The sequence below is a fragment of the Bos indicus x Bos taurus genome, chromosome X (assembly GCF_003369695.1).
Source record: "Bos indicus x Bos taurus breed Angus x Brahman F1 hybrid chromosome X, Bos_hybrid_MaternalHap_v2.0, whole genome shotgun sequence".
NCBI classification, from domain to species: Eukaryota; Metazoa; Chordata; class Mammalia; order Artiodactyla; family Bovidae; genus Bos; species Bos indicus x Bos taurus.
The window spans coordinates 108,000,325-108,022,898 of record NC_040105.1 but is presented as its reverse complement, the minus strand read 5'-3'; the positions used below and the strand labels follow the sequence as shown (position 1 = coordinate 108,022,898).

Genomic DNA, 22,574 nt, shown 5'->3' with positions numbered 1-22,574 from the left:
GGAAGGAAGACTGAGCCTATTTGGCACAGCCAGGCCAGCTGGGTCTGCTCTGCCACCAGCATCCCTGCCAGTGCAACTTCTCTGAGACCCCCTGCTGCCCCATCCTCCCACCCTGAACTCTCCAAGTTCCCTCCCGTCCGAGCTTCCAGACGCACAGCCCTCTCCTCTGCATGTGCCTCCTCCTGGAATTTAATGGTGCCTTATCATTCAGGTCCTGGGTGGGGGGGTCATTTTTCAAAGAAGTCTCTTCCCTGACTCTACCTGGGAGTCCAGGTGGGATCTAATGTTTCCGTGCACTCTAAGTGGCCACTGTCACCTTTAGCCCCTTGTAAAATAAAGGCGTATTGGCCTGTTGTCTTTTAGACCAGAAAATCACTGAGTGTATGAACAGTCCCCAGCATCTAGGGCAGGAAGTGACAAATAACAGATGCTCAATTAGTCCAAGGTAAGTGAAAAAAGGACTGCAATAGAGTACCACAGTCAACGAGAAACAAGGCGACAGCAATATGGTCCTGAATACTTTCAGGGTATTCCTTATGACGTCACAACACAAATAAGGGAGAACATTCAGCAGCTGCGGGCGCTTTTCAACCCTGAGTCCCAAGGAACCGCTGCAAGTTAGAACGGTACCAAAATAAAAACACTCCATTTTCTTCAAGATCCACAAATGAGAACAGGCTGACGTTCTCCTTGCCAAATAAAGGGTCCTGTCTCAGCTCCTCTGTTCACACTAGGTCGTGAAATGGAAGCTTCTGAAGTTTTGCTTTCTCATGCTAACTGCTGAAAATAATTTCTTCCTATCCGAATAAACAGCTCTCTAATCTCTACAAATTTGTGCTTATCTACTCAAATGTAATTTTTTTCCCCTCTAAAACCACACAACTGGAAGGCCATCCTTGATTTAGCAATATCTATCAAAGTTTAAAATGCATATATTCTTTGACCCAGCAAGTTCAAGCTCTACGAATTTCTCCTACAGATAAACTTGGCTGTGAAAAATGGTATTATATAAAAGATGATTCACTACAACATATGAAATAAAAAACACTGGAAACATAAATATCCATCAAGAGAAAATCAGTTAAGAAATTATGGTGTATCCATAATGGACTACTACCTCAACCCTTAAAATGAGTGACATGTCTCTACGGAAATTCACATCACACAAGCATCAAAATATATTAACTAAAAAGAGCAAACTGTGCAAATGTGCACAGTGTTTTACTATTTGGTAAAAAAACACACACATAAGATATATACATAAACACATATAGAAAAATATACAATAATATGAGGTATCTAGAATAGTCCATTTCATAGGAGACAAAGTAGATGAGCAACTGCCAGGGGCTGAGAGTGGGGAAGAGTGGGGAGTTCTCATTTAACGGGTATCATTTCAGTTTTGCAAGATAAAAGGGCTCTGGAGATACACAGTGGTGATGGCTGCACAGCAAAGAGAATGTACTCAGTGTCACTAAACTGCACATTGAATAGTTAAAACAGAAAATTTTCTGTTATGAACATTTCACAATTTCAAAATTACACATGCACACTCACAGATTTATAAGAAACTGATAATGATGGTTGCCTTCAGGGAGAAATGGTTGTCTGGGGACAGGGTGGCAAGGAGATCTTATACCATGCAACCTTTTATACCACCTTTTTAATGCTGTACTGTTATATACGTATTTAAAGTAATCATTAAAAAACCTCAGCCTTACACAAGAAGCCTTTTCCTTAATCACGTATCACTTATGTCATTTCTTTAAGTCAAAAAGAAATTAGGATTCCACTTCAGTTTTGAGGGTACTTATTAGATTTAAATGATGCCAGCCGCAAAAAATTACACTTGTTCCCCAAAGATCACATTCACCAAAACCCTGTCTTTATTTTTATCAGCTATTACAGAAAGCTTCAAAATCATCATAGAAGAAAATTACCATTTTTATCAGTGTGCAACTTTTATTCCATCACAACCAAGGCAGTTGAATATAAAACTATTTTAACAGCAAAAAGCCCTCATCATAAATCAAGACACAAATCAGCCTGCAATTATCTGAGTTAGAAAACAAACTATGCTTATGTTGCAGTCTACCCTATGGCTCCGACTTCTGTGTCAGAATTTAAAACACACACATGCATATACACACCCTCTGGAGTCCTCCTAGTTTATCTAAAACCTACTTTTGTGAAGATCCGCTATTTTCTCGAGTCTTCTGGAATGGGCACTGGAGCCACGCAGCTGGCATCATGACCTCTGTCGCCTTCCCCAGCACCCCACGGCCAGTGAAGAAGGCAGCACGTGCAGGACCCAGCACCATCCCTGGCTCAAAGCAGGAGCAAAAATATTTGTTGGATGAATGCATAAACCATTATCTGCTGATGGGCTTGCCCTCAAGAGCCTCACAAAGAAAAAACTTCAGAAAGAAAGAAGTAAAAGATCCTCTGTTCACTTGAAGTTGGCATAAGATAAAGGTGAAGACCAGATGGTTCAACAAATGGCTATGACATACTGGCTAGCTGGACTCGAGACCTTATCCAATCCCAAAGTTAAATACAAACACAAGTATTCCAAATACCGTACAAAAATCATAAGACAACGTAACTATATGAATCTTTTGCATGTATCAAATATGTATGTATGAATATAGCACATCATCAAGTTTTTTAGGAAGAAAGAAAATCTAGATGAGTATCGTCATGTCATGTAACAAAGAAAAATCTCTGCATGATGACAGAGAATTAATATCCTTAATATATTAAGAGTTCTTATAAACTGACTTAAAAGAAATACCCCGATGGAAGAATAAATGCAAAACATGAACAGGCAATTCACAAAAACCAAATACAAATGGCCAGTGACCACTGACGTTCAGCCCTAGTAATAACCCAAGAAACACACATTTAAAAAGGACATCCAATTCTGGGAGGATATGGGAAATACAAGAAGTAGTACTTGCTAAGATTGTCATGGGAAACGGGATAGACATTTTGGAAGGTGATGTGGTAAGTACCCACCGGCAACTTCAAGTCTAGGCAGCCTTTCTTCAAAAGGACTGGCACCTGAGGACATTCAATCCAGTAGCATCTTTAATAGTGAACCATCAAGAAAATCAAAAGGGGAACACTGTATGACGTAAATTAGCACCAAACCACGCTTCTATTTAACAGAAATGAGGCAGAGAAATATATCACATGGGAGATGTCGAATACATACCATGCAATTCTTATTTTGTCAAAAATACAAACGGAACATATTTGCAGAGCCTGAGAAGAAGAATCAGAACGATCTACAGTACGCTATTAACGGCAGTTACTTTGGGTAGTGGGTGTGGAGAGTACTGGAACATTTGCTTTTTTACTGAAATACTTTAAAATAGTTTGACTTTTCTTAAAAAAAAAAAAAAAAAACACCATGTATTATTTTTTATAATTTCTTGAAAAGAAAAGTAGTAAGAGATCAAGTACTTATCTATTAAAGACAGGTTCTGTCCTTTGAGAATTCCCTTCAAAGCTCCCTGATAGCTCAGTTGGTAAAGAATCTGCCTGCAATGCAGGAGACCCTGCTTCGATTCCTGGGTTGGGAAGATCTGCAGAAGGGATGGGCTACCCACTCCAGTATTCTGGCCTGGAGAATTCCATGGACTGTATGCTCCATGGGGTCACAAAGAGTCGGACACGACTCAGCGCCTTTCACACTCATGCTCACTTCAAAGTCCCTTGAAGCTCAAACAGCCATGTCTCTCCCATTCACAAGTAATGAGATATTTTTAAAAACATCTCTTCCTTTCTACATTGTTTAGAAGAAATTGTAGAGTTGCCACCGTCTGTTTTATGAAATCCATTTGCAATCGGAGAAAAAGACTATTAAAAACATCAATCACTCCTTCAGGCCTAATATCTATCAGAAGAAACCCATTCACTGCCTATATTACATTTCATCCACACAGTTTCTGAGACAATGCACAAAGCAGCAGCCACACGACTCCCACCAGCATAAATACGTGGCGTACAAAGAACGTCCTGTCAGCAGGGCCCAGAGCACACCCCGCAGTGGTAAATGGGAATGACAATTTAAGTCATAGGATCAGAAGCAGAACCAAATTTGTGACCTGGAGACAAGCGTGATGCTCTTCACTTCCGTCTACACCTTTTCTGCTCCTCTATCCAAACTCTCTGCCCCTCACTCAGCCCCGAAATGGGCTGAGACAGATGTCCACACAGCTTCAGACTGAAGCATCAGAAGCCACTAGAGAGATACAACTAAGTGCAAAATTTGAGGGGGTCAGCTGGAATCCTGAGGACCACAAGTGTGTAAAGTCACGTGTTTTTCTTCGGAGAAGAAATGGAGAAATCAAATTAGAGTGTTCAGTCTTACCACACGGGATGTTTGCAATCTGGATGTCAAAACATCAAATGTGGATGTGGCCTCCAAAAAAGCTTAAGATATTGAGCCTGCCGGTTTAGAAATGAAGGAACCGTTCAATCTGACCAAATTCAAAGGCCAGGCGGTCGTGCCCAAGCACCTGATGCGCGGGTGACAGGACCCCTGCATGGCAGACTCAGAGGGCCTAGCTCCCCAGCTTCTCAAAAGGCCTTCCTCCTGCTCTAGAGTCTCAAGAGCCCGAAGGGCCTCACGGTGCTCTCTGCTGCCCCTGTGGGAGGTGTGTGGCATTCACACACTCGATTCCCTGGTGGCTCAGACAGTAAACTGTCTGCCCACAATGCGGGAGTCCTGGGTTCAATCCCTGGGCCAGGAAGATACCCTGGAAAAGGCAATGGCCACCCACTCTAGTCCTCTCGCTTAGAAAATTCCATGGATGGAGGAGCCTGGTGGGCTACAGTCCATGGGGTCACAAAGAGTCAAACATGACTGATTTGACTTCACTTTCTTTTCTTTCTGCTGTCTGGCCACAGCTTGCAGAAGGTTGTCCTTCTAGGGGAACACACGCAGGTTCCCGTGTCTGCAAATGCATCACCGCCACTCGCTAATGTTGACCAGGAAGTCATTTACCCGAGACCAGAGCAAACAGAGCACTGCGCTGAAGGCCGCTAGGTGAGAGCCAGAGCAGCCGGTGAAGAGCTCCGCTTAGCTGACCTGCTTGAAGGTGAACTGAAGGGGCAGGTCACCAGTTCCAGCTCTAATCTGACACCCGCCCCCGGATCATACCGTGGCTACCAAGGAGCCTTAACCCAACTGACCTTTCAGGGCTCAGGGAAGTGACTTTTTTTTATTATATGGCACAGTTTGGCACCGTATGTCTTTAGTCTTTGGGGTACTTTGATAATGGTTCAAGAGTAGTAGATCTTGTTTGATTCCTTTTTTTTTTTTTTAAAAACAGATGGCCAAACCAGGACATATACTAAAAAAAAAAAAAGGAAGGTTACTTACCTGAGCCCTAACATTCCAGCTACCATGGAATCTTGTTGGAGCTGGTCTACAGAAGCAAGATGTATTCTGGGGAGTCACATGTCACATCAAAGCAGGAACTGGTGAGTCTGTATTTTTATGGAGCCTAAAACAAAGAAAATCGTAAGTTGAAAGCCCCCATTGTGCTGCACGACTTTTTCCCAGGGCTATTTGGGACATTTTGAAGATATACATACAGACAAAGTAACATGCTATTTCCCAGCTTACCTAGCTAGAAACAAAGGATACACTGAAATTTACTGCCAGATAACACACAGTGCTGAAGGAAAGATTCATGAGTGTTAGAACTGACACTATCACAGGTCTTGTCACCTCTGAGGGACATTTTGATACTAAAACGTACAGTTAGGAAGCAATCTCCAGTATTTCGTGCAACACATCATACAGAAATACCCAGAGACCGAAGATATGTTCCAGAGAACACGCAACATCAAAATGTCATCCCAAGAACACATGAAATGCAGAGGCAAAGTGTCCTGTCATTTGCAAGCAGCTGAAGTTGCAACAAGCTGCTGTGACATCACGTAAAAAGGCTTTAGCCAGGAGAGGAAAAAAAAAACAAGTGGAACCAAAAAGAAACCAAGTACCCTGGGAGATCCTAAGCCATCCCCAGACATACACAAGACTGTTTTTGAGCACTCACTTTTAGGCCTCTCAGATCAGTAAAATGTTCAACAAACTGAGTTAACAGTGTGATACTTTCTCCTTTGCCTTTGGACACATGTTCTAAGAAGGTCTTCTGCCACTATACTTTTCATCAAGACAACCAACACTTCCTTGTTAAAACCTCAACCACCCCATATTAGCTAATTTCTGATACCTTGCCGGCCCAAGAGTTGCACTTTTATCTTTAGACTAAAAAAAGCCTAGCGTGTACAACTTAAGAGACTATTGGCACAATTACTCACATAATCAAACTCAGAAGTGCATCACCAACCAAGTCTTTTACTGCTGGTCTGGAACTACCAGGATGGTATCTGGAATTATCTATTGAGGTGCAGTGAGGCCTCAGAATTCCCTTAAACAGTCGAGTCATAGAACACTCTAAAATCCCAGGAGTCAAAGTCACAGTATTACTCAGGTTTGCTGGGCTTAGCTGCTCTGTCATGTCCGATTCTTTGCAACCCCATGGACTGTAGCCTCCTGGGCTCTTCTGTCCATGGAGATTCTCCAGTAAAGAACACTGGAGTGGGTTGCCATGCCCTCCTCCAGGGGATCTTCCCAACCCAGGGATCGAACCCAGGTGTCGCGCATTGCGGGCTGATTCTTTACCATCTGAGCCATCAGGGAAGCCCATGAATACTGGAGTGGGTAGCCTATCCCTTCTCCAGGGGATCTTCCTGACCCAGGGATCGAACCAGGGTCTCCCCCATTGCAGGTGAATTCTTTACCAGCTGACCTATTACTCAGTTAGCTATATAATAAAAATCAAACTGGCATCCTGGCTGGGAAGCCCTAGAAGAGCCACAACTTTTCACAGTTGCCTTTTTTTTTTTTTGTAAATTACATTTTTATTTGTAAACTGAGGGACCTAGACTAAGGTTCCTTCGAGCTCTGAAAGTTTAAGATCTCTGATAACTCAAGATTTCGTAGAGAAAAAAAAAAAAGAGCCAGCAAATGAGAGCACTTAGGTGAAGACCCAATAAAGCAGTGAATTGCAGGTCTATATATATGTTATAGAGCACCCCCAGCCCTTATGCACGGAAGCCTTTCTAAGGCTTGATACCAAGAGTCCAGACATCTGCAGTATAACAAAACAGCTATGCTCAAGACATTCATACACCAGCAGAACCAACGTAACTGTGCCTTGAAGAAGTGAAAAAGGCCAAGGCTTTACTCTGTAACAGAATGGTCACAACTCCTCTTAAATATGGGAGTGGCCATGCCCTGCTCTCACTCTGTTCCCCCCCACACCATACCTACCATCAAAGGGGTAGAACCAAGTATTTAAGCAAAGGCGTACAAAGCAAGCTTTCAATAGGAAGGGGCTCCGTGCCAAAGAAAGGCAGAAGAGACCAGGTAAATGCAGAAGAGCACAACTTTTGTGTCAGTGAGTCCAAGGAAAAGAGACTTTACATCCATCCTACCCAAATTGAGGTAAAGGCACAGTGGTGACAATGACAGTTTGACTGTAAGACACTGGTACAGAAGCACTGAGAACAAGGTCCTCCCACTGGAGCAGTAATAATGCTCTACCCATGAAAAAAAGGTTGTGTCTGCCAGCCACACGAGGCCGGTCTGCGTGCGTATCACCAGCAAAGGGTGGGGAAAACAAACAGGTGTCTACCACACTCCCTGGAACCACCAGTCTAGGACTATGCTTTACCCTCTCTGTGCTTGAAACACTACTTACTGCAAAAGTCAAACCCTTTCTATAATATTCTTCTCATAGATAACTCGGGCAGGCTGGCCACAAACTGCTCTTAGCCAGTTAAAAGATTTTCACTGATATTCACCTTTACAAAATATCACGGGTTCCAGGAGACATCATTTATCATGTAAATAATACAGGGCAGGTGTAAAGCAGGGGAAAGCGCCCTCCAAGAAGGAACTAACACTTTCCAATCGGCTCTTCTTTATTCTAGTTTCGAGAAGCAAGGTTTTCATTCCATCTCCACATGGGGGAAGGGGTATTCAGGAGGGGGACATCATCATATTGGACTCCTCTAGCCAATTCTGTCAAATTCCACAGCGTGCCTCCCCATCCCACTAGATTCAGCCACAAAGAGGCAGGGCCAGCCGGGAAACAAGGGCTGTGGCTGGAAATTGCAAATAAAATGCAAAACAGTACTCGAACCCTCCTGCAACATAAACAGCGCAAAAGTTGGAGTATGGTTGGACTGCATCGTGCTCTGTCAGGTGAAACAAAGACCTGGGATTCAAGGTTGCAAGCATTCCAGGCAAATTTGTCACACCAAAAGAAGAGTATGGTGTGTACTGGCAAGAAAGCCATAGAGGGTTTCCTCAAGCTGTTAGGACACCATGACTTCAGATGCCACCAGGTACTTTGCAGACAAACTATATTCTGGAGGCTGTGCAGGTTAAAGGGATAGGGGTATGATGGAACGGCTCACTGGAGGGGCACCCGAGGCGGCTAACGCACTGCTAATGATGGGAAACAAAATCGAGCCCTTGCCGGTCACATCTGAGGCTCAGATGTACAAACCTTGCAATCTTCATTAGAGGCTTGTGTATCTATGTGTGCAGACAGGAATGCACCTCAGTGATCACCCCCTCGCTGACATGCCATGAATGGGTGTTCTGTGGCAACTTATTCAATCAACCCTACACCTCTGAGACTGATTGTGCCCTTTAACGTTCTGATACGTCCGGGTAAAAAATGAAAGCAAATTTTTTCCTAGGTTCCAGGACTAGGATTTAGAAATCCTTCAAAGCCCATAAATAAATTTATTTCCCTAAATCCCTAGTAGAAATTCCCAAAAGACCTAAAACTAAAAGCCAGATTAAAAAAAATAATAAAGATTCAGCATATCTCAAAGGACCCAAGAGGTTAATGGCATTCTTAGTTGAAATCGTTCAGATGCAGATGAAAATTATGACGGTGGAACCCAAATTTCTCCTGGATAGCAACTTACTGTTAATGATTTTTGCTACCAAGGCCCGAATATGCTTCATTTTCATAATGTAACAAAATGCCTAAAACTTGCCAGAGTCCTCAACTCTTAAGCCACTCAGCCTCACAGGCCAGTAGGTTCGGTTCTGTGATCACCAACCACCCACAGAATTCTATGCTACCATCTCACAATTCGGGGCACTGATCGGCACAACAGAGACACAACTCTGAATGGCTTTGCAGCCCGTTCCTGGTCCTGAAAAACGAGAAGCACACATCTGCCTGACCATGAGTCAGGAATATCAATTTTGTGGTGGAGCCCATTTCGGCTGTGACCAATCCACACCGAACACACTCACAGTAGAAGCGACGGCCACAGAGGTGTATTCCACAGCCAGCCTTTCCCCCCTTGGAATCCACACTCAGCAAGGCCGTGAACGGTCTCCTCTGTGAAAGCAATCTTTTAAACTCTTCACCATGACCTTAAGTCTTCAGTGCAAAACCACAAAAAACATTGCCACACCACTAATCAGTCACCTGAGTTTCAGTCTGGGTGACTCAGAAGCAAACTAGAAAGAAAATAAACTTTCAGGGACCAAGTGATGGGCACCCCGGCGATGCGGTGAACTTGCCCCATCTGGTACTGGTGATCTTGAGCCCGGCGCGCTCCGGGACTATGGAAGCCCGTCACAGACTGAGCCCCACTCCACTTATGTAACTGGAAGATCGCCGGCGAAGGGGGGCGGGCGGGGGGGGAAGGATGGGAGGGCGCTCGTATTCTGAGGACATGCCCCCCCCCCCCCAAACGCCCTGGGAGCGCGCTCCCATCGAAGCGCTTCGGGTGCTGCCGGACACCCCGTCCCCTCCCCACGGCTCCTGATGGCAACTATCACCGCCTCTTTCTGATGAGCTCTGGGGCCAAGAACACAATGTCTAGTGCCTTTTGTGGGTGGACAATAATTCCCACCTACTTGTTCTTGCTAGATGCGAAAGGAACTCGCTCGCGGCGGGGGCGGGGGGGGGCGCAGAAAGTCATGGAATGGGCGACAAGGAGGGGGAGGCAAAGCCTGGAGATGGGGGCGACTGCCCAGGAGCCCTTGTGGCGCACTCTCCCGACGGGAGGCGAACTGCGCACGCGCGCCAGTGGGGGGGGCCGAGTAACGGGAGAGGGGCGCGCGAGGGAGGGAGACGGGAAAGCGCGAGCCAGGGAGAGGCCGGGGGCGCGGGCGCGCGACGGCGCCGCGGGCCCGAAGCCCCGCGAAGGGCACGACGCGCGCGCAGCCCCGACAGGCGAAGCCCCGGCGACAGGGGCGCCCGCGGGGCCGGGGGGCCGGGATGCGCGCCGAAGGCGGGAGGGTGGGGGGAAGCAGGCAAAGGCAGCCTGAGGAGGTCGCGCCGAAGACGGTCACCCGCAAGTGCGGGTAACGGGCCGCCGGGGGGGGGGGGGGTGCCGTCACCAGCGGGAGGGGGAGGGTAGAGAGGAGGGACGCCATCCGCCAGCCGTGTCGCCCGACCCCGCGGGCCCCTCCCGCGCCACGTCCCGCCCCTACCCCCCGCCCCCCAGCAAGGGTCCCCGCCCGCAGCCGCGGCGGTCCCACTCACAGTCTCTCCTCCTCGCCTCCTCCTCCTCCTCCGCTCGGCGCGGCAGCGGCGGCGGCGGCCATTTTCCGGACGGCTTTTACCACAGCCCTCTCTCCGAGAGGAGGGAGCGCGCGCGCCGCCGACGCCGAGACCCCGCACGGCCGACGTCGCGCCCCGCCCTCCCGGCCGGCTTGCGCACAGCTGCACCTGCGCGCCTGCGCCCCGCCCCCGGTGCCTGAGCGAGCTGGCGCGCCATTGGATGCGGCAGTCGGGGTGGGGCGGGGCCTCGGTGGCGACGCCCCCAATTGGCGGGACTCGGTGTCCGTTCCGGCGAGGGAAAAGGGGGCGGACGCCCCGTCTAGCTGCCGATTGGCTGCCAACGGCCGTCATTTGGGGAAAAGAGGCGGCTTGGGCGCCGAGGGGATGGTTTAGTGGGCCGAATTTGAATATTAAGGATTAATAGGCCTTTGCGGATGCTGGGGCAAGGGAAGGCCTAGGTTCCGGACGCCTGTTTGCGCGACCATCCCGGGCCTTTGACCTGCTGTCCGCAAACACACGAAGTACATTACTATAAGCCTCCCGCAACAGCTGCATTTCTCAGTATCACCACCTTCAGTAGAAGCAGCAAAGTTGCCTGACATTGTTCCAAATAAGGAATCTTGGTTTACGAGGCCTACCCAAGGCATTCTTTCATTTGAGCCTACCGTGTGCCACACTCTCAGAGGGGCAGGGAAATAACTGAACAACGAATTGTAGCCTTCACCTTCTTGCAACTCTGGTGGGGCAAGAGGGTGCATGCCAAGGCTTTCACGAAACCTGTCATGGTTGGATGAGATGGTTTGGGGTGAGTGGGCAGAGGGGGCAGTGGGAACACAAAGAAATAAGCACTCGGCCCAGAAGAGGTAATTTGGGACTTAAGATCCCATAACGCTGGTATAGAAAAATATTTTAAGAGTATGAAAAAAAGTTTTAGCTAGTGAGGGCTTCCCTTGTGGCTCAGCTGGTTAATATCCACCTGCAATGTGGGAGACCTGGGTTCCATCCTGGGGTTGAAAAGATCCCCTGGAGAAGGGAAAGGCTACCCCACTCCAAGTATTCTGGCCTGGATGGGGTCGCAAAGAGTCAGACACGACTGAGCGACTTTCACTTCACTTCCCTTTAGCTAATGGAGTGTTCAGGATAGTACTGTCTGTTAAGGCGACTTTACTCTGATTCCAGCTATCATCCAATCCATCCGATTCTCTTTTTGCTACTTCTCCAGTTAAGAAGGAACCGTCTGATTCTGATGTGACTCCCTACCCCACCCCCATTCATTTATTAAATCCCTGTTATGTACCAGGCACTGTTCCAGGCTCTGGATGCAGAGTACTGAATAAGACACCAAATTAACATTCTTGTAGGGGAAGATTCAGAGTGAACATACAAAAAGTATAAAATAAAATGTTACATAGTGATAAGAATTTGAGGTAGATAAAGCAACAGTGAAAGGGGTGCTATTTAGATGTCCACCGGCTTTTGCTCTCATTTTATTCCCGCATAGGGTTATCTATGACCAGTGTCTTCTCCTGGAAAAACCCAGTTAGCCTTTGCCCTGCTTCATTTTGTACTCCAAGGCGAAAATTGCCTGTTACTCCAGGTATCTCTTGACCTACTTTTGCATTCCAATCCCCTATGATGAAAAGGACATCTTTCTCTGATATTAGTTCTAGAAGGTCTTATAGATCATAGAACCGATTGACTTCAGCTTCTTCAGCATTAGTGGTTGGGGAACAGACTTGGATTACTGTGATGTTGAATGGTTTGCCTTGGAAACAAACAGAGATCATTATGTTGTTTTGAGATTACATTTCTAACTCTTTGTTGACTATGAGGGCTGCTCCATTCCTTTTAAGGGATTCTTGCCCACAGTAGTAGATAAAATGGTCAACTGAATTAAATTCACCCATTCTGGTCCATTTCAGTTCACTGATTCCTGAAATGTTGATATTCACACTTGCCATCTCCTGTTTGACCACACCCAATTTACTGTGATACATGGACCTAACACTACAGGTTCTTAGGCAATATTCTTCTTCACAGCATTGGATTTTACTTTCACTGAAATCAGATTGAGTATATTCTTTGCAGCCAAAGATGGAGAAGCTCAATACACTCAGCAAAAACAAGACCTAGAGCTGACTGTGGCTCAGATCATGAGCTCCTTATTGCAAAATTCAGATTTACCTTGAAAAAAGTAGGGAAAAACAATAGGCCATTCAGGTATGATCTAAATTAAATCCCTTATGATTATACAGTGGAAGTGACAAATAGATTCAATGGATTAGATCTAATAGACAGAGTGCCTGAAAAACTATGGATGGAGGTTTGTAACAATGTATGGAGGCAGTGACCAAAATCATCCCAAAGAAAAATACAAGAAGGCAAAATGGTTGTCTGAGGAGGTCTTACAGACCACTTAGAAAGGAAGAGAAGCGAAAAGCAAAGGAGAAAGGGAAAAATATATCCAAATGAATGCAGAGTTCCAAAGACCAGCAAGGAGAGATAAGAAAGCCTTCTTAAGTGAATACTGCAAAGAAATAGAGGAAAACAATAGAATGGGAAAGACTAGAAATTTCTTCAAGAAAATTGGAGATACAAAAGGACTATTTCATGCAAAAATGGGTACAATAAAGAACAGAAATGGTAAGGACTTAACAGAAGCAGAAGAGATTACGAAGAAGTAGCAAGAATATACAGAAGAACTGTATAGAAAAGGTCTGAATGACTCAGATAAGCACGATGGTGTGGTCACTCACCTAGAGTCAGACATACTGGAATGTAAAGTCAAGTGGGCCTTAGGAAGCATTACTACAAACAAAGCTAGTGGAGGTGATGGAACTCCAGCTGAGCTATTTCAAATCCTAAAAGGTGATGCTGTGAAAGTGCTGTACTCAAATTTGGAACACTCAGCAGTGGCCACAGGACTGGAAAAGGTCCGTTTTCATTCCAATCCCAAAGAAAGGCAATGCCAAAGAATGTTCAAACTACCGCAAAATTGCACTCATTTCACATGCTAGCAAGGTAGTGCTCAAAATCCTTCAAGCTGGGCTTGAACAGTACATGAACTGAGAACTTTGAGATGTTCAAGCTGGATTTAGAAAAGGCAGAGGAACCAGAGATCGAATTGCCAACATCCATTGGATCATGGAAAAAGCAAGAGAATTCCAGGAAAACATCTACTTCTGCTTCATTGACTACAACAAAGCCTTTGACTGTGTGGATCACAGCAAACTGTGGAAAATTCTTTAAGAGATGGGGATACCAGACAATCTTACCTGCCTCCTGAGAAACCTGTATGCAGGTCAAGGAGCAACAGTTAGAACTGGACATATGACAATGGACTGGTTCCAAATTGGGAAAGGAGTACATCAAGGATGTATATTGTCACCCTGCTTATTTAACTTATATGCAGAGTACATCATGCAAAATGCCACACTGGATGAATCACAAGCTGTAATCAAGATTTCAGGGAGAAAGATCAACAACCTCAGATACGCAGATGATACCACCCTAATGGCAGAAAGTGAAGAGGAACTAAAGAACTTCTTGATGAGGGTGAAAGAGGAGAGTGAAAAGGCTTTCTTAAAACTCAACATTCAAAAACTAACATCTTGTCATCCAGTCCCATCACTTCATGGCAAATAGATGGGGAAAAAGTGGAAGCAGTAACAGATTTTATTTTCTTGGGCTCCTAAATCACTGTGGATGGTGACTGCAGCCATGAAATAAAAAGATGCTTGCTCTTGGAAAGAAGGCTATGACAAACCTGTGCTTGCTAAGTTGCTTCAGTTGTGTCCAACTTTTTGCAAACCTATGGACTGTAGCCCACCAGGCTCCTTTTTCCATGGGATTCTCCAGGCAAGAATACTGGAGCAGGTTGCCATGCCTTTCTACCCAGGGATCAAACCCATGTCTCATGTCTCCTGCATTGGCAGGTGGTTTCTTAATTCCCAGCACCACCTGGGAAGCCCTATGACAAATCTAGACAGCGTATTAAAAAGCAGAGACATCACTTTGCCAAAAAGGTGTAGAGTCAAAGATATAGTTTTATCAGTAGTTGTGTATGGATGTGAGAGTTGGACCCTAAAAAAGGCTGAGTGCCAAATAATTGATGCTTTGGAACTGTGGTACTGGAGAATAGTCTTGGGAGTCCCTTGGACTGCAAGGAGATCAAACCAGTCAATCCTAAAAAAATCAACCCTGAATATTCATTGGAAGGACTGCTGCTGAAGCTGAAGCTCCAATACTTTGGCCACCTGATGCAAAGAACTGACTCATTGGAAAAGACCCTGATGCTGGGAAAGAATCAAGGCAAAAGGAGAAGGCGGCAAAGGATGAGATGATTAGATAGCATCACTGACTCAATGGACAAGTGTTTGAGCAAACTCTGGGAAATAGTGAAGGACAGGGGAGCCTGACATGCTGCAGTCCATGGAGTTGCAAAGGGTCAGACACGACTTAGGGACTGAACAACAACAACAATTCCAATCATAAACAGAAAAGAAAGAAGTTCCTTCAAACTTATTTTATGAGACTAATATAATTACTATAACAAACCAATAAAAGGATGACACAAAATATGGAAATGGATGTAAAAATTCTAGACAAACCGAATCCAGCAGTATATATTGGTATATCCTAACCAAGCTGAGTTTTATTCTAAGATTGCAAGGATGGCTTAAAATTAGAAAATCAGACTTAACAAATTTAAGGGAAGCAAATTATATGACCATATCAATATATGCAGAAAAAGCCTTTGATAAAATTCAATACCTACTTATGATAAAAAGAAAATTAACAACAACTTAGAGAACTATGAATAGGAGGGAATTTTCTTAATCTGATCAAAATCATCCATTAAAAAACTTCAAGCAAACATCATGTTTAATGGTGTTAATGGGAACAAAGCAAGAAACAGAAGATCTTTGGTGCAACATCATTCGTGTAAAATAAAACACCCATCCTTCACTGTCCGTTCTCTTTTAAACCTTATCCTTGGAGTTTCACTCTGAAGAGAAAGACCCATTAACCCCAGATGGATTCCCTTGCTGTTAGGATGCAGGCATACAGATCCAGCCAGTAACAAGCTGGAAAAGAAATGGGAAAAAAAACATTCAACTTAGGCCACAAAAATTATAAAACAGTTTGGAATAAACAATAAAACATGACAAAAAACTATATAAAAAAGTATAAAACTTTACTGAAAAAAAAAGAAGACCTGAAAAAATAGAAACTACCGCAGTTCTGGAAAGGAAGAGCTGACATAATAAAGATGTCAATTCTTCATAAATTAATCTGGAAATTATTTGCCTGAGTCAAAATCTAGGCGTTTTTATGGACTTTTAACAAGTTAATTCTAGATCAAGAAGAGGAAGTGTTCAAGACATTTTTGAAACAGAAAACCAATGATGAGGGTCTTGCCAAATTCCTTAGTTTGAATAAATGGAACTTAAATGATACAATTTCACTCTTGCCATTGAAAAGTAGAAAAATAAACTAGAGTCTAAAGTATTTACTAGTAGAATTTAAAATGGGCCATTTTAAAAAATGGGACAACTATAAAAATTTTTAAATACATCCCCTTGAAAATGGGACTATATAAGATAAAAAACAAGAACAATATAGTATAGATAGCAATTGACAGACAAGCTACAACCTGGAGGATTTTACTGACATGGCAAAGAGATCATAAACTTTTACTCTTTCTAAAAATCCCTGAACTGATAGAAAGCATATATATTTTTAGAGCAAATCCAAAATGACCACAGAAAATAAGAAAGGTAAAACAGTTCAAAATTTTAGAACTAACATCCCAGATGATACTACAAAACATAAAACCACAAATATATTTCAAACACTATGGAACATTTCGTAAAGTTGCTTATGAATTAAAGTTTTAAACTCAGTAAATTCCAAAACGTACAAATCATGCAGTTCAGTCTCTGGCAACAATATAATAAAACTAAAACTTAAGAACAAAAGAATGGGCAAAAGTAAAACAAAACTAAACCAAAAATGTATTCTCCACTTGAAAGTTTTTAAATAGGCTTCAGAATAACTCTTTGGTTAAAGAGGAAACATAGAGTAAAATTATAAACTCTTTAGAAATGACCAACAATGAGAGCCTTACATATTAAAACCTAAGCTGTGTGGCCAAACTGGTCATCTAGAAAAATTAATTACTGTAACTACATTTATTAGAAAAGAGGAAAATATAGAGGATGGATGGAGTTGGAGTTTGCAATTCGCAGATGCAAATTATTATATATGGGATGGCTAAACAACCAGGTCCCACTGTATAGCACAGGGAACTATATTCAATATCCTGTGATAAAGCATCATGGAAAAGAATTTTTTTTAAAAAAGAATGTCTATATATGTATAACTAAGTCATCTTGCTGTACAGCAGACATTAACACAACATTGTAAATCAACTATACTTCAATATAAAAAACAAAGAAACACTTGACTTACTAAAAAGAGGAAAATAGATAAGAAATGAATTGATTCTGGCACACCATGCTCACATTTCTGTGTGCACACCCACATGTACACACACAGGGGATCTCGTTTTTTTATCATGAGATGCTCACTACGAGAAGAGTATCCAGGAACAAAAAGGTATAAATTCATCAGAGTGAAGGGAATGTGATGAGGATGGGAGGTTATCCTCAATTGACAGATTTCAACAATTTTTTGGAGATCAAGATGGGAATTAATTAATGAATAAAACAGGCAGGAAACATTCAGCCTAGCATATTAGACAGAGAGACTACGGAGTAGGTGGGAGCCAGTTGGCCAGATATAACACCAGAGAGTAGGCTCACAATTAGCAGGCATGTGGTGGAAGGCAATAGAATTAAATGGGTCTGAACACCTGGGGATTCATTGCAGGCCCCAGTACAGAATGGTTGCATCATTTGAAACCTCCTCTCCTCTACCAGACAGCTGAGTTAGCAGCTGGAGCAGGCCTGCAGGGAAAATACCGGATGATTCTCTAAAGCAATTGAATGAAACGTCTTTTGAAAACTGGGGCTTCCAGCAGGCATGTGGGCAACTCTGTTCTTCAACTCCTTGCTTTCCACTGAGGAGTCAAAGCAGGAAAACGGACCTATTCCCCTTAAACCTGATTAAATCTCCAAAGCTACCCAGCCCTTCTTTGCTGAATATAAACCAACCAAAAAGCATCATCAGAAATTTGAAGAAAGCCTTCAACGTGAAATAGGTGAAAAATGAACTTGGAAGAATCCTAGAAAATGTGGAGGAAAACATGAGAAATTTTAAAATTTTAATTAGCATATCAGAGAACTAAGAAAATATTTTATCCAAAGAACAAGAACAGAATATTATGTAAAAGGAGTTGAGGATAAGAAATAATTATTGGAAATTAAATGTGATTATTAAAGTTCAAATTTCAATTGAAATATTGAAAGATAGAACTGAACAAGTCTCCTAGAAAATAGAACAAAGCAACACAGACAAAAAATATGAGAGAAAACATAAGGATTTTGGTGAGTGATCTAGGAAGTCCAGCCAGCAGCCAACAATAGTTTTTGTCAAATAAAAGCAAGAAAAAGAATAGGAATCAGACCTCATGATAATACTGGACAATAAAAGATAATAGGACAACAATTTAAAAAAGATAATAAGGCAATGCTTTCCAACTTCCAAGAGAAAATGATTTTCAATTTAGAATTCTACACCAGCCAAAATATCCATCAAGTGTGACAGTGAAATAAAAATATTTAATAATATGTAATACCTAAGAAAATTTACCTCTCAAATATATTTTCTTAGGAAGCTACTTGGGCTTCCATGATAGCTCCATTGGTAAAGAATCCGCCTGCAATGCAGGAGACCCTGGTTCGATTCCTGGGTCAGGAAGATCTGCTGGAGAAGGGATAGGCTACCCACTCCAGTATTCTTGGGCTTCCCTTATGACTCAGCTGGTAAGAATCCGCCTACATTGAGGGAGACCTAGGTTCACTCCCTGGGTTGGGAAGATCCCCTGGAGAAGGGAAAGGCTAACTCCCTCCAGTATTCTGGCTTGGAGAATTCCATGGACTCTATAGTCTATGGGGTCGCAAAGAGTCAGACACGACTAAGAGACTTTCACTAGGAAGCTACTTAAGGATGTTCTCCAGTAAAACAAGAGCGTAAGCCAAGAAAAAGGAAGACGTAGTATCCATAAGAGAGTGGATCGAATCCAGGAAAGCTGTGACAGGAAATACCAAGGTTGCCAACTGGGCAGAAGGCCTGATTGGCAATCAGTCCAGATTGGAAGACAAGAATGGCAGGCTCTGGGAGAGAGGAAAAATTTAAAAAAAAAAAAAAAACTTTTAAAAAACTTTTTAAAGTGTATGTATGTGAACTCAACATATTAGATAGTGTGATTGGGAGTTTGAAGAAAATTGAATTTGATGATGGTAATTAGTTCAAGAAAATAAGGAAAGCAGTTAGAAACAGCAGGGGAAAAAAGAACTGCACTGGAAGCTATCATCAAAATAAGAAGCAAAGTAAAATATAATTCTACCAGTTGATGATGTTTAATAAAAGAGAATCTGTTAGCCCGTGACGCTAAGAAACTTCTCTTTTCAAATGGCCCAGGGGTCATCAAATTTTATTTATAAGAAGGAAATGTAATCTTCTTTTTGATTGGGCTTTTAAAATATTTACAGAAACATCCTAATGTGAATTTTTGTCTTTGATTTTTCAACTTTTAGAGTCAACCTATGCACAAAACATGGAGAGAGAGGTTTTTTTATAGGGTGGGACACGGCTCTCTTCCCTCCAGGGGTAGTAAAGGGTTAACTCATCAGCCTTGGGTGTTTCTGAGGGTGGTCTTGGTGACCCCTGACATACCGTATTTGATATTCACACTGTTATCTTTAGTTCTTTGTAAGTTTGAATAATACACTCAGGTCTCTTGTTCTATTAACTTTCTATAGCCATGTATCTTTGACCAGTTGGTATCAGCTACACTTACTTATATATTGTCAGAGTTAGCATTTATGTACCATCTTGATAAAAATGAAAAGATAATCACTAACAGGGAGGGAGGAGACTGGAGGAAATTCAGGGAACAAAAGCATACTGGTGTTTGAAGGTGCTCAAGAAATAACAGAAGAGGCTGAAACTGATTAGTTCTATGAAGACCCAGAAGACCTCCTAGAACTAACACCAAAAAAAGATGTTCTATTCTTCATAGGAGATTGTAATGCAAAAGTAGGAAGTCAAGAGATACCTGGAGTAACAGGCAAGATTGGCTTTGGAGTACAACATGAGACAGGGAAAAGGCTAATAGAATTCTGCCGAGAACATACTGGTCATAGCAAACACCTTTTTTCAACAACACAAGAGACGACTTTACACATGGACATCACAAGATGGTCTATACTGAAATCAGATTGATTACATTCTTTGTAGCTGAAGATGGAGACATTGTTTACACTCAGCAAAAACAAGACCTGGAGCCGACTATGGCTCAGATCATAGTAAAATTCAGGCTTAAACTAAAGAAAGCAGGAGAAACCATGAGGCCAGTCAGGTATGACTTAAATCAAGTCCCCTATGAATATACAGTGGAGGTGACAAATAGATTCAAGGGATTAGATCTAGTAAACAAAACGCCTGAAGAACTCTAGACAGAGGTCCATAATATTGTACAGGAGCCAGCAAACAAAACCATCCCAAAGAAAAAGAAGTGCAAGAAGGCAAAGTGGTTGAGGAGGCTTTACACATAGGTGATGTAAGAAGAAAAGTGAAAAGCAAGGAAGAAAGGGAAAGGTACACCCAACTAAATGCAGAGTTCCAGAGAATAGCAAGGAGAGACAAGAAGGCCTTCTTCGATGAACAATGCAAATAAATAGAGGAAAACAGCAGAAAGGGTAAGACTAGAGACCTCTTCAAGAAAATTGGATATATCAAAGGAAGATTTCACCCAAAGGTGGGCACAATTAAGGACAGAAATGGTAAAGAACTAGTAGAAGCAGAAGAGATCAAGAAGAGATGGCAAAAATACACAGAAGAGCTGTAAAAAAGATCTTAATGACCCAGATAACCACAATGATGTAGTCTCTCACTCAGAGCCAGACATTCTGGAGTGTGAAGTCAAGTGGGCCTTAGGAAGCACTGCTGTCAATAAAGCTAGCAGAGGTGATGGAATTCCAGCAGAGCTATTTCAAGTCCTGAAAGATGATGCTGTGAAAGTGCTGCGCTTAATATGTCAGCGAATCTGGAAAACCCAGCAGTGGACACAGGTCTTGAACAGGTCAATCTTCATCCCACTTCTCAAGACGGGCAGTACTAAAGAATGTTCAAACAACTGGACAATTGCACTCATCTCCCATCCTAGTAAGGTTATGCTCAAAATCCTCCAAGCTAGGCTTCAGCATTTCGTGAACTGAGAACTTCCAGATGTTCAAGCTTGGTTTAGAAACCACAGAGCAACTAGAGACCAGATTGCCAACATCCGCTGGATCATAGAGAAAGCAAGGGAATTCCAGAAAAACATCTACCTCTGTTTCATTGACTACAACCTCCCTCTGCCGCAGGCTTGGGGTCCCCATCTGTCCTCCTTCCTCACTCCTGTCTGCACTTTGACCCCGGTCATCATGCAAGGGATGCATGAGCTCCGCCAGCCTGAGCGAGTCTTTCAGAATCCAAGAGAGGACAAGGGCCTTATGGAGGCACAGTTCATTTGGGGTGAGGAGGAGAAGGAAGAGGTGGAAGAGGAGGAGAAGGAGGTGGAGGAGGAGGTCATAGCTTTTCTTCCAAGGAGCAAGCGTCTTTTAACTTCATGGCTGAAGTCACCATCTGCAGACTACACTAAAGCCTGTGACTGCATGGATCATAACAAACTGTGGAAAGCTCTTAAAGAGACAGGAATACCAGACCATCTTACCTGTCTCCTGAGAAACCTGTATGCAGATCAAGAAGCAACAGTTAGAACCCTGAATGGAACAACTGACTGGTTCAGGATTGAGAAAGGAATATGACAAGACTGTTTACTGTCAATCTGTTTGTTTAACTTATATGCAGAGCACATCATGCGAAATGCCAGTCTGAATGAGTTCCCAGCTGGAATCAAGATTTCCAGGAGGAATATCTACAACCTCAGATATGTGGATACCACTATAATGGCAGAAAGTGAAGGGGAACTAAAGAGCCTCTTGATGAGGGTGAAGGAGGAGAATGAAAAACCTGGCTTAAAATTCAATATTAAAAAAAAAAAAAAGCTAAGATTACGGCATCCAGCCCCATCCCTTCATCACAAATAGAAGGGGAAAAGGTGGAACCAGTGACAGATTTCCTCTTCTTGGGCTCTAAAATCACTGCAGATGGTGACTACAGCCAAGAAATTAGAAGACGATTGCTTCTTGGCAGGAAAGCTTTGACAAACCTAGTTCAATTCCGTTCAGTTCAGCCGCTCAGTCACGTCCAACTCTTTGTGACCCCATGGACTGCAGCACGCCAGGGTTCCCTGTCCATCACCAACTCCCGGAGCTTGCTCAAACTCATGTCCATCAAGTCGGTGATGACATCCAACCATCTCATCCTCTGTCGTCCCCTTCTCCTCCCACCTTCTATCTTTCCCAGCATCAGGGTCTTTTCCAAGGAGTCAGTTCTTTGCATCAAGTGGCCAAAGTATTGGCGTTTTAGCTTCAGCATCAGTCCTTCCAATGAATATTCAGGACTGATTTAGGATTGACTGGTTTGATCTCCTTGCAGTCCAAGGGACTCTCAAGAGTCTTCTCCAACACCACAGTTCAAAAGCATCAATTCTTCGGCACTCAGCTTTCTTTATGGTCCAACTCTTACCTCCATACATGACTACTGGAAAAACCATAGCTTTGACTAGATGGACCTTTGCTGGCCAAGTAATGTCTCTGCTTTTTAATGTGCTAAGTTGGTCATAGCTTTTCTTCCAAGGAGCAAGCGTCTTTTAGT

The 22,574-nt window shown here is 43.2% G+C and overlaps 1 protein-coding gene across 2 annotated transcripts in view; it reads right to left on the bottom strand.

Moving 5' to 3' along the window:
• Positions 1-10,744, bottom strand: part of MECP2 (methyl-CpG binding protein 2) — a 60,812-nt gene extending 50,068 nt beyond the window's left edge. The window contains exons 1-2 of one of the 2 annotated variants that reach the window (XM_027533892.1): positions 10,608-10,733; positions 5,393-5,516 (exon numbers count right to left, since the gene is read on the bottom strand). In XM_027533892.1, coding sequence (XP_027389693.1) covers positions 5,393-5,418 — 26 coding nt within the window. In that variant the 5' untranslated portion in view covers positions 5,419-5,516; positions 10,608-10,733. Of the gene's footprint in view, positions 1-5,392; positions 5,517-10,607 lie in introns of both variants that reach the window. The other variant, XM_027533891.1, reaches the window with a different exon arrangement.
• Positions 10,745-22,574: the final 11,830 nt, after the last annotated feature.